General features: G+C 48.2%; 1 protein-coding gene across 2 annotated transcripts in view; it reads left to right on the top strand.

The window, feature by feature from the left end:
* IRAK2 (interleukin 1 receptor associated kinase 2) overlaps positions 1–16,901 on the top strand; it is a 52,827-nt gene that overhangs the window by 18,523 nt on the left and 17,403 nt on the right. For both annotated transcript variants that reach the window (XM_043885229.1, XM_043885228.1), the window contains exons 3-6: positions 7,981–8,127; positions 14,038–14,129; positions 15,973–16,167; positions 16,250–16,314. In XM_043885229.1, coding sequence (XP_043741164.1) covers positions 7,981–8,127; positions 14,038–14,129; positions 15,973–16,167; positions 16,250–16,314 — 499 coding nt within the window. The remainder of the gene's footprint in view (positions 1–7,980; positions 8,128–14,037; positions 14,130–15,972; positions 16,168–16,249; positions 16,315–16,901) is intronic.

Below are 16,901 nucleotides of genomic sequence, written 5' to 3'. Positions count from 1 at the left end.
AAGCAATGGGCTGGGAAGGGATGCAGGTCTGCTTGACCTTAACCCCTGCTGGGGGACATCACCAGATGGCATCAAGTCTCACTTTCCCCTCTGAAAAACAGGCGTAGACATTGTCCTGTCTGATTGTCTCATAAACGGGGAAGCTTCAGAACATAAGCGGTGCTAGGCTTTTCGAACATCCTTGCTGTGTGAGTCAGCATGGTCTCCTGACCCTCCTTCCACGCATTAGTGATTCCACTGGAAACGAGCGAGGCTTTGATCACTGTGGGTTTCTTGGGAGTCCGTGTGAGCATGGACAGAGGGGTGCATGCGGCGCCTTTCAAGAAGTCCCCAGTTTTTCAGAGAGGACAGGTGGGAGCCAGAGGGAGGGGAGCTGCGGTTTACTGAGCCCCCGCTTTATGCCTCGCTGTGGAAAGCAGCTCCTGTGGGTTACGAGCACTGGACGTGTGTTGAGGTTGCCCATTAATCAGGATAGACTGTGGAACATTGCAGTCACAGATAAACCTGGAAATCTTAGCTGTTCAATGTAGCAAAGATTGATTTCTCAGAGTCTAGGGCTGCCTCCTGCCTTCTGGCACTTGGTAGACCATCAGGAATGCATGGTTTCCACAGTCACCGTGGAGGGAAAGAGACGGGTGGACGAGGCTTGCTTTGTCCGGGAAGTGACAATGGCATCTCCACTTAAAACCTATTGGCCAGAACTAGTCACGTGGCCCCAGCCTAATTGCAAGGGAGGCTGGGGTCTGAGGGGAACAAATGACTATTTGGTAAGCACCGTCTCAGCTCTAGGGTACCTCTCAGTTCAAGGGGGTTTATTACAAGATTCTACCTCCCCATGGCCCACGAGGTCTCACAGGGTCTAACCCTTGCCCAGTTCTCTCAGCTCATCTTGGCTGCTCCCCCCACTCTCCCATTTATTCAATTCAGCCACTAGGGTCGCCTTTCATTTTAGGGAGATACACCAAACTATCTTCTGCCTCAGGATTTTTGCATATGCTGTTCCTTCTCTTTACAATGTTGGTCCCTGCCCACCCCCCTCCTCCAACTCCCTTGCATTCTTTCCGTGGTTCCTCCCTCTCATCTTCTGAGTCTCGACTTAAATGGCACCTGTCCACAGAAGCCTGCCCTGGACACCCCATGTAAGTAAGTGTCGGGCACCCCTCCCTTCCTCCAGCTTGTTTTCAGCACAGAACTCCTCCCAGTTTATAATTAGATGTCTTTGAACTATCATGTGGGTTTTTATAACGGTTGGCATCCCCTGTCCCTAACACAATGAGTAAGTGAATGAGGATGGATGAGTCATTTTAGCAGCTGGGTAACAGTTCCAATGGAGGATCCTAGATAGGGTGATTGGGAAGACAGGTCATGTTCTCTGACTTGCCTAACTTCATGTCTAGCTTGAGCTGGGACTTTCTAGGGGTGTGTGTGTGTGTGTGTGTGTGGACTTTGGATGCCCAGGGAGGGAAAGGAAAAGGAAACGAGCGGGTCCAGAAAGTTCTGGTTGTCCTGCCACGGCCTGCCGTCACCTGGGTTCTTCACTTAGGGGCTGAATCACTTTTATTTGCTCTCAGAGGGATCCATTTAAGCCACATGAGTCAGAATAAACACAAAAAATAAAGACAAATATATAAATACTAAAAAAAAAAAAAAATACTACATCACTGTTTACCTTGAGGTAACACCCCTCAGCTGAGGGCTGTCAAGAATGGGGGAAATTCCAGACTTGCTCATTGGGGAAATACCTTACCGACAGCTGGACTGCCCTTTGCTCAAGTGTGTGGCTCCTGGATTTGCCACTGTATCAAATGTTCCCGAGTTGCCAGCCCCAGTGAGGAGACCCCAGGGCCCTCTGCCAAGCCTTTTGACCAAAGGAAATGGGGCCTCCATAAACAAAATATAAGTAAGAGAACTATGTCAGGTTTCACTTTACTGAAGTATTACCTAGAGATAGCAGCTGGCCCTTCCCCCCAGAGTTGTCATCAGAATTCAGTAGGTTACACATATGGGAAAACACTTAGGAGAAAAAAACGCCTGACCTCAACTTGGGGGTGATGATCATAACAATAGTAAATTACAACAGTAGCTTATAACTATTGAGCACTTACTTATTTCATCATCTCTGGGGGTGGAGGGCACAGTTCCTTGTCCCACTTGTCAGATGAAACTTGGAGAGTTTCCTTTGCCCACGAGCCTGGCTGTGGTGTGCATGAGTGGGCTGGAAGCCCTGAGTTCACTATGGGGCCCCACAGCACATGTGATCTGTGGCTCGTTAGAGAGAGTGGGACATCCTGAAAATACAAAGCAGAGAGAAAAAGGAATCAGACCCACTGTCCCCTGGGAACTATGGAGAGAGCAGAGAGAAACGCTTCTGACTCCCTTCCTCTGCCCCTTGGAGCTGGAAGCTCAATCCTCATCGTTCTGGGTTAAACCAGCAGTTCTGAGCCTTATCTAGGGAGCTTTCGAAAACATCCAGACTCTGATTTAATTGATCTGAGAACCAACACCTCAACCCCTTGGCACCCACAGCCACCAACGATGTTACTTTGAGCTTTGGCATCTCCTCCCATTCCCAGGGGTCTTGACAGGAGAACCCCAAGTTGCCTGTCCTCCGGGGCGTGAGCAGGCCAGCTGCCAACGACACAGCGGACAGAGCAGGGCACAGCTCTCCCCTGTTTGGGCTTCAGTAATACTCAGCGCCACGGCCACTGCTCCTTCAAGGCCCTGCCACTGCCCACTGAGACTCACGTGTCCATTGGAGGGTTTAAACTATTGGAACTAGCTGTCCACCCCAGATGCTTCCTTCAGAGAACCTAAGTTGGGATCCGAGATTCTTCCTCTGTGTCTTTTGAGCAGCAGGAGAGGACAGAGAATGAATGAGTCATAGTTTGTGCCCTCTCCCGTCACTGGCCCAGCTCTGTATCTGGTTTTTGTATCTGGTCCCACTGAGTCCTGGGATTGTCCTGGGATAGAAGGGTTATAATTATTCTGACTCCATAGACGATGCAAATGAAGCTCGGAAGGTTAAGAAATCCAGCCTAAAAGGGGCTGGCTCTGGCTTCCTCTCGCTTCTACTTGGTGATCACAATTCCTATTTTTGGTTCTCATGATCCAGCAAAATCAACTTTTTGTGTGGACTCTTTTTGAACATGTAATTGCAGCAGAGAAAAGAGTGCTGTCTCCTGGAAGCGAGAGGCTGCTCCTGTACATCAGTCATAGGAATAAATGATGTCACTGACTTGTTTTTTGGTCTTGGCAGACAGGAAACTTGTGAGATTTAAAGATCATCATGACCCTTTTGTGTGAGCGTTATGTCCTCCTTTGCCCCATCCTGCCTTTGATGTTCTATTTTTATTTCAACGACACTCTGCTGTATGTACTGGCCCAAAGGAGTGGGCGTTGTATCCGCTCAGCTATCACGGATCAGTTTCCAGGTAGTAACAGGGGAAAAGCCACAGTTTCTCCCACTCCTGGGTTTGATGATAGGAAAAGGGACAAGCAAAAGTGTGCCCTGCACCTTCCAATTCAGATCGGGCACTAGCAACCCAAGAGTCAAACTGAAGATATGTCATATTTATTTATTGTCTGCATCTCAAAACCATCTGAAAACCCGCAGAGTGCTGAGACGGGGGTTTCACAGGAAACTGAAGCTTCTCAATTTGATTTGCTACCGCAGGCCTGAAGCTGGACTCCGTCAGCTGTCCTCTCTGCCCTTGTGTGTGACTGGGTGGGCCTGGGGTGGACTTCAGCTGAAATGCTCTGACGAGTTCAGTTTCAGGCTGGAGCCCCCGCTGGGTGCCACAGGACTGTTCCCTCCCCGTGGGTGTGTGCCCCAGCCCCACATGTTTGCGCAAATCGCAGCGCCGGCTGTAGGCTCCTGCACGTCACTGCACACTCTCCTTAGGGTGAGAATGTAACAAAGCCGTTTCTGTTCCTGAGGGTGGAGGCCAGAGAGGTCAGCCACAGATGGGTGGGTGGCCTTGGTGTTCCTACCAAATAGATCTTGACCGAAGGGCAAAGGTCTGTGCAGAAAAGGAAAGGGGAAAGGGATAGGTCACTGAAGTGAGGTCAGGCCGGAATGGTCACCTTCACTCCCGTTTGGCTGATGACGAAACAGGCTCAGCCAGGCCTCGGATGGGGAAAAGGTGCCAGCTGGGAGCAGGTGGGACCTTTAGAAGCTGATGTATCTGGGAGCAGCTTCTGCTGTGCTGGGCTGTCTGGGATCCCCTTCACCAGCAGGTCCGACTGGCCCAGTGCAAGGGGAACTGGGGCCACAGAAGAGCCACCTCTGGCCCTGTGCATCATACACAGATGTTGTCATGAGGACGGCTTGGACGTGGCCCTTTGAGAAATGAGACCCACGCGAGGCAGTTGGTGGAGAGCGGGGTGTGTCAAGGGGCCATCTCCGCGGGCCAGAGAGGGGAGAAGAGGGCTCTGAGAGGCCCAGAGGCCCCTTCCTCCTAGGGTGTTCGCTTCTGCTCCGTATCTTCCCAGGAATCAGTGTTCACCACTGGTGACTGTCCCTGTTGTCAGTCTCTACAAGAAACTGTGTCACCCAGAACCTGAGGAAGGCAGTGTATGACGCGAGCAAAGACATGGGAGTCCGTGAATCCTGGGGCAGGGCTGGCCTTGGGGAGGAACCTCACTTCTGGGATCACAGTTTGGGCCAGAAGGGCCTCTCCCTGATGGGATTGGCAATGGGGGCAGCGTGGTGCCTGAGAACCCCAGGTGGGGAGAAATGAAGTGTGTGACCTCTGGGGGCCCCCATATGGGGTGGCATGAATTTCACTTTGGGAAGAGGGCAGTTTCAGTCTGGGACGATGAAAAAGTTTTGGATGGGTGATGGTGATGGTTGGACAACAGTGTAAATGAACTTGTCTTTTTAAAAATAATATTTATTTATTTATTTGGCCGTGTCGAGTCTTAATTGTGGCCTGTGGGCTCTTCATCGCAGGCATGCTGGCTTCTCTCTAGCTGTGTCTAGTGTAAATGCAGTTGACGCCACTAAACTGTAAAATTATTAAGATGATAAATTTTATGTTTTATGTATTTTACCACAACTTAAAAAAACAAGTGCAGGAAAACAACAACAAAAAATTGTAAATGATTCAGAGTTATGTTAAATGAAAAAAAAAAGACTCTAGCCCTACATTCTTTACACCGAGTATGTGGGCTGCTTAAGAGATAACCCATGGGACTTCCCGGGTGGTCCAGTGGCTGGGACGCCATGCTCCCAATGCAGAGGGCCCGGGTTCGATCCCTGGTCAGGGAGCTGGATCCCATGTGCTGCAACTAAAATCCTGCATGCCACAACGAAAATCGAAGATCCCACATGACACAACTGAGCCCCAGCACAGCTAAATAACAAGTCTTTTTTTTTTTTTATAGAAGAGATAACCCAGTATCTAAAAAATATGATACCACCACCACCAATGAAGTTCCCATGTTTTGAGCTAATCAGTTAACATGTGCTGACTCCTCTGGTCTCATGGAAGTTGTCCAAAGCCAACACAGCTAGGAGGTGATGAAACTGGTGTCCGTGCCAGAACCTGGACTCTGAGCAGCTAAGCTCTGCTACTTCTTTATGAGATAAAAGCTGTCTTATAAGATGCTGTGCTGTGCCTACTTTCTCAGTCATGTTCAACTCTATGTGACCCCATGTACTGTAGCCTGCCGGGCTCCTCCGTCCATGGCAGTTCTCCAGGCAAGAATGTTGGAGTGGGTTGCCATGCCCTCCTCCTGGGGCTCTTCCCAACCCAGGGATCAAACCCAGGTCTCTCGCATTGCAGACGGATTCTTTACCATCTGAGCTACCAGAGAAACCCATGAATACTGGAATGGGTAGCCTATCCCTTCTCCAGGGGACCTTCCTGACCCAGGAATTGAACTGGGTGGATTCTTTACCAGCTGAGCTAACTGGGAAACCCATCTTATAAGATAGTTCCATTTAAAGGAGTAGTATGTCAGTGCCAGTAAAGGAAACAGGGGAAAAGTCACCCATTATCCCTCCTTCGGCCTTCTGGATACTTTTGTGCATTCCTTCTGGCTGTTCCTCACTTGCTCCCACCCTGTACCCTTTGTCCTGCTTTTCCTCGGGTGGGGCCGCCCCAGAGCCGAGCCACCTGCAGAGGGGAACAGGAGTGCTGAGGACATTGCATGTGAGTGGTTCTGTCCTAGCTGGGTGAATGACAGTGAAACCAGCCCCAGGTTTGAATCCACCAGCTCTTTGGCTGGGAACAAACCATTTCACGCATCTGAGCCTCAATATGCTCAAAAGTAAAAGGCAGAGATATCTGTCAACCACCAGAGATTGTTGAGAACATCAAATAAATCTGTATGGCCTTCCACATGCAGTGCCGTGAATTTAGGCCTTATTATTGTTCTAGTCCCAAAGCTCCTGTGTGAGAAGTTTGGTCCCATGGCAATGACCAGTTTTATTTACTGAGAGACACAGTTTGTGTGTGTGCTCAGTCGTGTCAGATTCTTTGTGACACCATGGACTGTAGCCTAGCCTAGGAGAATTCTCTATCCATGGAATTCTCCTAGGCAAGGATACTGGAGCGGGTTGCCATTTCCTCCTCCAGGGGATCTTCCAGACCCAGGGATCAAACCTGAGTCTCCCGCATTGGCAGGCAGACTCTTTACCGCCGAGCCGCCCCAGGGAGCCCCAAGATGCAGTTTACCTGTTGGAATAAACGCTCCTGCAGACCGGAAGGCTGGAGGTGTTTTGTTGAAGCCCCACCTGCTGCCCATGTGAGAAAGAGCGAGTGGCCAGTCTTCCCCACACTTCGGGGCACTCTGATTTTTTGATTCTCAAAAAATACGGGTCCACCTCCCACCACCAGGAGGTGAAGGGCCTTGAATGCAGGGCTGTAGAATTTGGATTTGGTCTGGGAGGCAGTGGGGGGTGGGGGGTGGGTGTCAGAGGGTTCATGTGGGGAGTGTGTGTTTTATCCTGGAAGTGGGGAGTCAGAAGGGCTCTAAGCAGGGAAGTGGCAGGGCCAGGAAGGTATCTCAGTAAGATGAGGCCTGGGGAGGGCTCTGGAGGCCACTGGAGCTGGAGGCCGGGACCAACCTGAGAGGACGGCAGTGCTGGGGGAGGGGAGAGGAAGCCGGTTCTTAGGAGCAGGCTTTGTGGAAGCTGGTGGAGACACACCCTCCAGCACCTTTGGGTTTCCCAAATCACTGCAAAGAGGAAGTGATTACTCTCAAAAGGCAGCTGACCTCCACCCAGGCTCCTTCAGCAGGTCCTGCCTACTCAGGCTGTGTGATCGCGGACAAGCCACTTAACCTGCTCTGGCCTCAGAGTCCTCATCTCCGGCAGGATGCACTGAAGGACCCTGGGAGGATTTCATGCTTGCAGAACTGGGGCTGACCACACGTCATGGCTCACAGTTGACGTGGCTGCTATTTTCAGGCTTCCCATCTCTAAAACAGGGAAGGATGCACGTGTCTGCACTGCTCATGGAAGGGGAAGCTGGAAGACTGGCAGTCCTTTTATACTTAGGGGCTCAACTGGGGACTCAGCGGGGTGGAGGTCTTTGAGTTCCCCCATGTGTCCAGGGGACTGCATGGTCTACAGAGCCCTTTCATGTCTGCACTCTCATTCCCTCCTCCCAACAGCCCTGTGAGGGGAGCAAGCAGATGTTATCATGACTGTCAGTTCTGTCTCATAGGTGAGGAAACAGGCTCAGAGAAGGAAAGTGACTTATCTAAGGTCATACAGCTGGTAGGATTGGAAGTCAGGTATGTCTGACTCAAGAGTGTCTGAGCTGGATGGTCGCAGAGATTGTCAGGTCCAAGTGCTATACCTTACACGTGGGGAGGCCAAGGCCAAGAGAAGGAAACAACTTTCGGGGGCACATGAATTTAAAGCCAAGCCCAAACTCCGAACCAAGTCTTCTGACTTCTCCATCCAACCTCTCGATGGCTAACCCACTTCATTGAATGATAATAGCTTGCTTTCTTCCTACCTCATTTCAGGGAAACCAGTTCTTGAAATCAAGTCTTCCATCCCAGACTTCTTGGACACTGTGAAGCCAGGAAAGCCTTTGGCAGCTTCTGTAAGAAACACTGAGGATGAGCAAGAAACGGGGCAGCCTGTGAGGCCACCCACCTTTCCAGGCTCAGGTAGTTTTAATTAAACTTAATTTTTCAATTTAAAGGAGATTTATTTAAGGAACTGTTTTATCTCTAAGGCTATTTAGCTCAGAGTATAATAGCAAAAAATTGGAAACAACGAGTGTGGGTGGCAAAATTAATCACAGATGGTGGTAACAGTAAAATCCTGCTAACAGTGATGTAGGGATGTATATACATGGGCTTCCCTGGTCAGATGGTAAAGAACCTGCTTGCAACGTGGGAGACCTGGGTTCCATCCTTGAGTTGGGAAGATCCCCTGGAGGAGGGTATGGCAACCCACTCCAGTATTCTTGCCTAGAGAATCCCCATGGACAGAGGAGCCTTGTGGGCCACAGTCCATAGGGTTGCAAAGAATTGGACATGACTGGGCAACCAAACACAACAGAGCACATGTATATACACATGGAAATATGCTCGTGATATGTTGATGTTAAAAATGTCAGGTGACAGAAGGATATATGCCATCTATTACCTTTTTTTTTTTGTTTGGCCTCACTGCACAGGATGTGGGATCTTAGTTCCCCAACTAGTGGTTGTTCCCTGAATTGGCAGAGCAGAGTCTTAACCATTGGACCACCTGGGAAGTCCCCCGTTTTTGTAAAAAGGAAAAAGAAACTCAGTTACAGAGGGCTTTGTATGTGTTACACACCGTTCTAAATTTACCCTTCAAAGATGTTGACCTTTTTAACCTCCAACTAACTGTAGGAGTTTGGTATTATTTTTCTCTCCATTTCACAGATGAGGAAACTGAAGCACAGGAGAAGTTATCATCATGTGTGATAAGGAATCATACACCTTGGAGTTGCCACCATGTAAATGCTCATTAAACGTTAGCTGATCTTACGAACATTCCAAGCACCCCAGCTAGGTTGAGTCTAGAAAGTTAATTCTAGGACAAGTAGTCTGAATTATTTCCTATAGCCTACCAAGTTCATATGCTACGGGCCCAGGTATTTTACCTTTGGTTCCCCAAGACCCAGCACAGGCTCTGGGCAGGGAGCCTAGTGACCTCTTCATCTGCTCTCCCCAGGCCCCTGGCCCTTGCAGCGATGTTGGGGGTTGCCAAGGGGTGCCGCCTGCCCGACAGTCTTCCTCCCCTCTGCCTGGCACAGATCTGCTGCTTTGTTCTGTGGTGTTTGAGTACGGAGCGTGAAAGTGACTTGCTCAAGGTCATGTGGGTAGGAAGTAGCATCTGAGCCATGTGATTTGAATGCTCATGTCCCCAGCCACTGCACACACCACTACCCCAAAGCCTCTCAACCCACTTTAGTTGTCTCCACCTCCTTGTACCCGGGGAAGGACTCAGCCAGCAGGTGACTTCCGCAGGGGACCTGTTCTTCATGCCATCCTTCCCACATCTCCCCTGGAGTCCCACCCACCTTCTGTTGTTCTGCAGTCTCCTGAGTAGAGAGCTGGAGACCCCAAATCCATGAAACCTCCCAAATTCGTTGTTGTGGCCCCCGAAGCCAGGGTAAGTGTCAGCTGAGAGGAGCCAGCGTGGGCTTTTGCATCTGGCAGACCTATATTTGAATCCCAGCTCTGTCCTCACCAGCAGGAGACTGACTACCTTAGCCTCTCTGTACCTCATTTTCTTCATCTAGGAAACGGACATAATAATAGAAACCACATCATCCTGTATGGGAAGTAATCAAACACCTTGGGGTTGCCACCATGTAGATGCTCATTAAGCATTAGCTGATCTTAGGAATGTTCCAGACACCCCAGCTAGGTTGAGTCTGAAAAGTTAATTCTAGTCCAAGTAGTCTGAATTATTTTCTACAGCTAAAGAGTTTTTTTGTTAAGGACAGAAGTCTGATCAGTGATGAAAGATAAGGGGATATGGTCCTAAAGCTCATATGACAGTGGTTGATAGCCAAAGGGAAGGAAAATAATGAAATAGGGAAATTCTAGGAGAGTGCAGGTGAGGCTAGAGAAGGTTACTGATATAGCAGCTTCTTTGGAGGTTCCTAAGCTTGGCTGCTGTGAAAACAAGCACTCTATGTCTCTACCAGCCTTTGCACCCTTCGCTTTCTTGAATGGCACTTGGGAGGAAATGTTCTTAGGGAAGTCAGGACGATAAGTATCTGTAGACAGAGACAGGAAGTCTATTGTCTATCTTTGCCCAAGCTGAAAATATGGGTGTGATCATTAATTTCCTTAAGTAATCCAAAGCCAGTCTTCTCTTGGGAAAACCCCAAGGTTCTGTTGGGCCCCAGAGTTCCAGCTGTTTCTCTCATAGGAGTGGAGAATGTGGAGGCAAAGGTAGCTGGGGAGGAGGACTGACAGGTGGGAACGGCGCCTCCTGGCAGTCACTGAATCAGCTTGACAACCGAGGGCGGAGGGCTCTTGGTAGCTGGGGAAGGAGACATAACCTGTCAAAACTCCACGGCTGACCAAGCGGTGGGAGTGGGATTCAGCTCATGTGAGTTGTTCCAGAGTCCACATCTTAACCTCTGTATCTCCTGGTCCTCTGGCAGTAGGTGGGAAGGAAGTAGGGAGAGACATGGAGAAGGAAAATACACAAGCAGATGAGCCATGGACAAGTTCTCAGGACCTCCTTAAACAAATGCTCAAAGCTAGATTTCAGGTAAAAGGGCCCTGAGTGGCTGAAATAACTGTCACAAAGCCTTACCTATAGGAGAGGCATCAGCTGTTCATCAGAATTGATTTGCTCTCATTCTGTATGTAGTTTTACCAGCCTTGGTACCCCATATAAACCAGAGGCTGATCTTTGTGCTTTATGCCATCTTTTAATCTGGAAAAGAACTCTACAAAGAATGGACTATTACTGTTTTCTTTTCTTGTTGTTGTTTCTTCATTTTCACACCTGAGAACACTGAAATGAGGCACAACTCACCCAAGTTCAAATCTTTAGCAATGACAGAGCCAGGGCGGGAGCTCGGTTCTGTCTGCTACCAAGAAAGAGATGGGGAAGCTGTCGAGACTGACGCACTGCCTGCCACAGGGAAGGATCCAGAAAACTCCAGAATGAGATACAGCACCCTGCCTGCAGTGACGCAACTCAGCAGGATGAGATTTCAGTGCATCCTGCTTGAGCAAGCAAACATTCTAGAAAGATTTCTGTGGGAAATGGCACGTGAAAGATGAACTCTTAGTGTTTTGGAAATGACATTTGTGTAGACCAGTGTCTTCCATGAGTGTTTCCAAAGAAAGCAAAGGCTTGTTCTTACCTGATTTCTCAGCCTTGCAGTACTGGCCCAAATTCCACTCCCTTTTCCCCCACTCCCCACACCAGAGAGATAAACAGACTGAACCACCCCTAGTAGCTCTCCTGTGTCACAAGAGCAGGCCTCAGTGATCCCCCTCCACTGAGAGGCCTGGTGCAGCCCCCAGAGCAAACCCCAGGTATCAGACCAGAGAATCATGGCTGTGTGAGGCCCGTGCGGACCTTGGTGTTGCTGGGCAGTGGGAGAGGGTGAGGGACCATGTGTGTAGCCTAGGGCGGCCACCCCGGGGTGGGAAGAGCGGATTGTGCAGATATGCAGGAAAGAAGCAGCAGGGGAGTCGAGTTGGCCTGGAGCAGCTGTTCCCAGAGTGTGGAGCCTCTGCCCGCCAGTGTACATGGAACACAGGTGATAGAGCATGTATTACATGCACGGAAGACTAGGGATTCAGTGCTGGATAGTTCAGGTGTGAATTAGAGCAGAGTGAAAGAGAACATCGCGGAGCAGCACGGACGCGTGACCCACACCCAGGAGGTGGACAGCTGTGATCACTGTGACTCAGGCCAAGGGCGTTGAGCCGAGATGGCAGGGCAGCGGCGGAGGCCTCTGAAGATGGAGCAGCTGTGGGTGGAGCACCCACCCAGGGAGCCTCCCCTCCGCACCCAGTCACCAGGGGTGGGGTGGGGTGGGCGCCGCTGTGGGAAGCTCAGCCTGGGGCAGATGCACAGAGGGATTTGAATGAGCAGCTGGTCTCTGGTCAGTGATGCCGCCAGCCGCTGGTCTGCACTGTGTTGCTGGTTTTACTTAATTTGTTTTACCTTTTTATTTTTCTAAATTGAAGTATAGTTGATTTACAATGTTGGGTTGGTTTCAGGCATACCGCAGGGTTATTTAGTTATACAAATATATATTTCTATTCTTTTTTTTCAGGTTATTTTCCCTTATAGGTTATTACAGAATATTGAGTATAGTTCCCTGTGCTATATAGTAGGTCCTTGTTGGTTATCTATTCTGTATATAGTAGTGTGTATCTGTTAAACCAAGCTCCTAATTTATCTCTCCCTCAACCTTTTCCCTTTCATTTTTTTTAATGGCTGAGTAAAAATACCCCATCTTTCTTTACTCATTTATTCTGGTGTTATTTTTTCCTTTCTATTGGTCAAAAGTTTAATATCCATGTCTGAGCTATAGCTCTTATTACGAAGTTCAGTTTAAGTTGAGGTGTACTGATGGACAGAGAGAGTATGTGTGACTGTGTGTACACCTGTGTATTTTGGGGGGTGTTTGTTGTTACTACCCCCATTCTGGGGGTCTCTGATGCAGTGTGGGTGTACCAACATGGTACCTTCTCAAGTGTAGTCCTTTCAAATATAGCCAGTGCTGGAAAATATGGGAAAAAAAAAGAAAAGGGAAACAAAAAACAAAGAAAAACTCTAGAAGCAGCAGAAAACTCAGGGAGAGAGGCTTAGGGTGGCCCCTCTTTTCAGAGAATGGAAGAGCTTCAGACTTTGTATCAGGTGAGTTTTGTTTAATTAGCTGCCTGGGTAAATAGTTTTGAAAAGCTGGTTCTAGTTTCACGAGGGTGCTGTTTTCAGTCTTCTGAATTAATTTTTATGGCCAAAGTTCTACATCAATCACTCCTTTCCTGATGATGTAGGCCAGACATAATTGAAGCAGGTGGATTTTGTCCGCAACCCTGGGGCCAAAGTCAGGTTCCCTTGGAAGGGCCGGCTCCCTGTTACACAGAGGCCAGCCCTGCGGTAAGACCACTTGGGTATTTCCAGATGATGACATCCGAATCTCTGGCTTCTGGCCAAGGTCCACTTTCACGTGTCTCTTGTGAATCTTCTCCATTCACTAAGGGAGTGAAAGCACAAACTCTGGAGCCACTGACTGGGTGTCTTTGGAAAGGTGGGGTCACCTCTCTGTGCCTTAGTTTCACCACGTGTAAGGAGTAGATGATGAGTCCGTCTCCTGGAACTGCCGTGAGGGTGAAATGAGTTAGGTCAGGGGGGCGCTGGGAGCAGAGCCGGGCATGCTCTCAGTGTGTGCTAACTGAGCCTGCCTGGAATGTCTACCGCAGCCTGGGCTTTCCCGCTGCCATACCTCCTCGTGGGCTGGTTCCACGGCCTTGGTGCCCTCCCTTCCTCACAGCTACTTGTTGCAAACGTTTCCCCCTGTTGGAGGTCCAGGTCAAGTGTCCCTTCCTCTGTGAAGCCTTCCTTGATCTCACAACTCCCTGAGGCAGACCTCTCTCGCCTCTCCCCTGGGAGGCTGGTTATTGCCATTCCTGCCACATGGAGGTTTCTAGAAGTCAGGCTCCGTAGCTGATTCACTTGTGTCCTTCTCAGCTGTTTTCGAGGGAGCTGGGTTTGGGCTAGGACTCAGAAGGCACAAGGAGCTCCCTTTGAAGGCTGACTCTGCCACTTACCATCAGTGTGACCCGGGGCCACTAGCTGCCTCCAGTGCCTCATTTCCTCCTCCTGTCATGGGGAGTTTGTATGGGACCAACCCACAGGGCTGTCGGAAGTCTTCCACAGGGTAACATGTGAGCAGCCTGTAGGCTAGTGCCTGGGTGTCAGGAAATGGCTGCTGTCATGATCGACAGTGTCAGTGGCGTGAACGAGATACTGGCTGGGTCTGGGGACCAGTCAGGGACCCCTCCCACCTTCCTCCAGCAGCTGAGGTCTGATCCACTGTCTTTCCTTTCCAGGACCTGCTGCAGCCAGAGTCAGCCTCCCAGCCTCTCCTGAACATGCCTCTCCTTCCTTAAAAACTGACCAGCCTGCCTCAGCTGATTCAAAGGTAAAACCCCCACCCTGAATGTAACCCCCGGCTTTCTTTCAAAAATGCAACGTGTTTATTCCCTGAGACCAGTTTGGGGGTTAGAGGTCAGAGTGAAGGGGAGAACCCCATCGAATTACTCTAAACTTCTAAGACTCTTAAGTGCTGACCCTCAATAAAACAGGAGAGAGGGTCAGGGAGAGGGTGCACTTTAGTTTTTAATGAGCTTTTCCATTATTTTTGTTTAAATGAGAGCTGATGATTGGCATCCTCCTCACCCCCTGAAATATCTTGGCGGCAGTAGTCATTTGCTTAGAACATGCCTTCCCTCCAACCTTTTTTCAACAAAAAAATATATCTGATTTATCCTGAATTTTTATGATTTGGGTCCAGGGTCACAAGTGACTTCTGTGAATGTTAAGCACTTTTTGCCTTTCTAGGCTCTTTCTTTCATTTAAAAATGTTTTTTTAAAATCATATTTTATGACTGCAGTGGTATAAAGATGAACATAATCCAAGCTGGATTAAAAATTTCAACATTTTCTTCGAGGTGAAAAGTACACTTTTATTCTTTAGACTTTGAAAGAAATTATGTTAAGACATTTTCATGGTGCCTGGCAGGGAAGCCAGTGCTACACAGATCTGGTCAGTGGAGCTCTTTCTTAAATGGGACTGTCACCTAAGCAAGGAGGTTTATATTTTAATAATTAATCATTTTTAAAGACAACTGAATAATTGAGAGAATAATCATGAAGTAATGTTAAGAGAAAACACCAGAAATCAAAACAATATGTGCGATATGATCTCAGTTTTTATTTATTTATCCTTTATTTTTCTTCTTTTTTTTGGCTGAACTGCAGCTTCTGGGATCTTTAGTTCCCAGACCGGAGATCAAATCCATGAACCCTGAAGCCGAAGTGCACAGTGCTAGCCACTGGACTTCTAAGGAATTCCCACAATCCCAATTTAAAAAAGAAGTCCTCATATATCTAACTGGCAAGAATTACACCAAACTTTAATAACAGTTAAAAGGATAATGGGATCATGCATAGTTAGTCCCCGACTCTAATTCTTTAAAACTGTTTATAAGAGCATGCCGTGCTGTGCGTGCATGCTCAGTCGTGTCTGACTCTTTTATGACCCTGTGGACTGTAGTCCGCCAGGCTCCTCTGTGCATGAGATTTCCCAGGCATGAATACTGGAGTGGGTTGCCATTTCCTGCTCCCGGGGATTTACCTGACCCAGGGATTGAACCACATCTCCTGCGTTGGCTAGTGGGTTCCTTACCACTGTGCCACCAGGGAGTTCCTTATAAAGCATATATAACTTTAAAAAATGGAAATTTATATTTACCTATTTTAAGGAGGGCTGCTTTTCTTAGACTTACATAGGTTATGTGGACCTGTATCCTGCTTCTCAGCATGTATACCATGTGTAGGATCAGGGGCACCAGCCCAGCCACTGACCTGGAGTGGAATCTGACTTCAGTTGTTTGACCCTCTGATGCTCACCTTTGTAAACTGAAAATAAAAAATAAAGGAAACATTGACCATGGGCTGGGAATACTCACATTGTAGTTAATCTATAGGTAGAAAGGTAATCTACCTTTCAGGGTACTATGATTATCTTCATTTTTGCTGATAAGGCAGTGAAGACTCAGAGAGGTTAAATAACTTGTCCAAGGTCACAGAGTAAGTTAGAAGTGGAGCTGGGATCTGTCCTTTTTGTATTCCTCCTCACTGGATGAGATGATCCCATTCACCCCTCAGCTCTGCTGTTCTGAGATTCCCTGAGGTAGTAGGGAAAATACTACTTTCCATATTAATTCCATATTAATCTCTGTCTCTTCTCTCTGAATTTCCAGGATTTCAGTGCCTCCATTCCTAAGCAAGAGACACTTTCAAGCCTCGCTGAAGATGACCTTTTCTGGAGTGAGGTAGATGTGATCCAGGCAACTGATAACTTCAACCCAAGCCACAAAATCAGTGAGGGGACCTTTGCTGACGTCTACAGAGGGCAAAAGCATGGCACACCGTTTATCTTCAAGAAGCTCAGAGAGGTGGGCACTTCTTGGTTCCCAGTAAGAGGTGGAGGCTGCATGGTGAGGCTGGATTTTCATGTTTCAATGTCTTTTCCCACAGATGGCCTGTTCAGGTCCAGGATCAATTGAGAAATTCTTCCAGGCAGAGATACAAATTTGTCGCAGGTAAGCCTCCTGTTTGGAAAATACTTTGTTTGATAGTGATGACAGCTAACCTGTATATAGTGCTTCCTGTGTGGCAACATGTTTAAAGCAACATGTTTTCTTTATGTAATCCTCACAAGAACCCTATAACATGGCTACTATTATCACATTATTTTACACATAGACAAATTGTGGCACAGAGATGTTAAGTGTTTTGTCCAAGATCACACAGCTAGTATGTGGCAGAGCTGAAATTTGGTTGGTTGATCTGACTCCTTCCATGCTTTCTCTCTGTAGCCACCGTATGCATGGATTAGAATTATAAAAGAACCTCGGCTTACTTGGCTCAACTCCTTCCTTCCAGTGGGGGAAGAATCTGTTTCTGTCCCATTTTTTGAGATGGACAGAAATGTACTGATTCTAACTCTAAAATCAAATGACGACCCACAGGCTCAGCCTGGCCTAGCTCTGTTTTAATGGCCTGAGAGCTAGGAATAGTTTTTACGTTCTTAAAGGGTTAAGCAAATAAAAAGAAGATAATTTCATGACACATGGAAAGTACGTAAAATTCAAATGTCAGCATCTATAATGAAGTTTATTGGAACCCG

The sequence above is a fragment of the Cervus elaphus genome, chromosome 24 (genome assembly GCF_910594005.1).
Source record: "Cervus elaphus chromosome 24, mCerEla1.1, whole genome shotgun sequence".
NCBI lineage: Eukaryota > Metazoa > Chordata > Mammalia > Artiodactyla > Cervidae > Cervus > Cervus elaphus.
The sequence above is the reverse complement of the archived record's forward strand: the minus strand, read 5'-3'. Positions and strand labels throughout refer to the sequence as shown.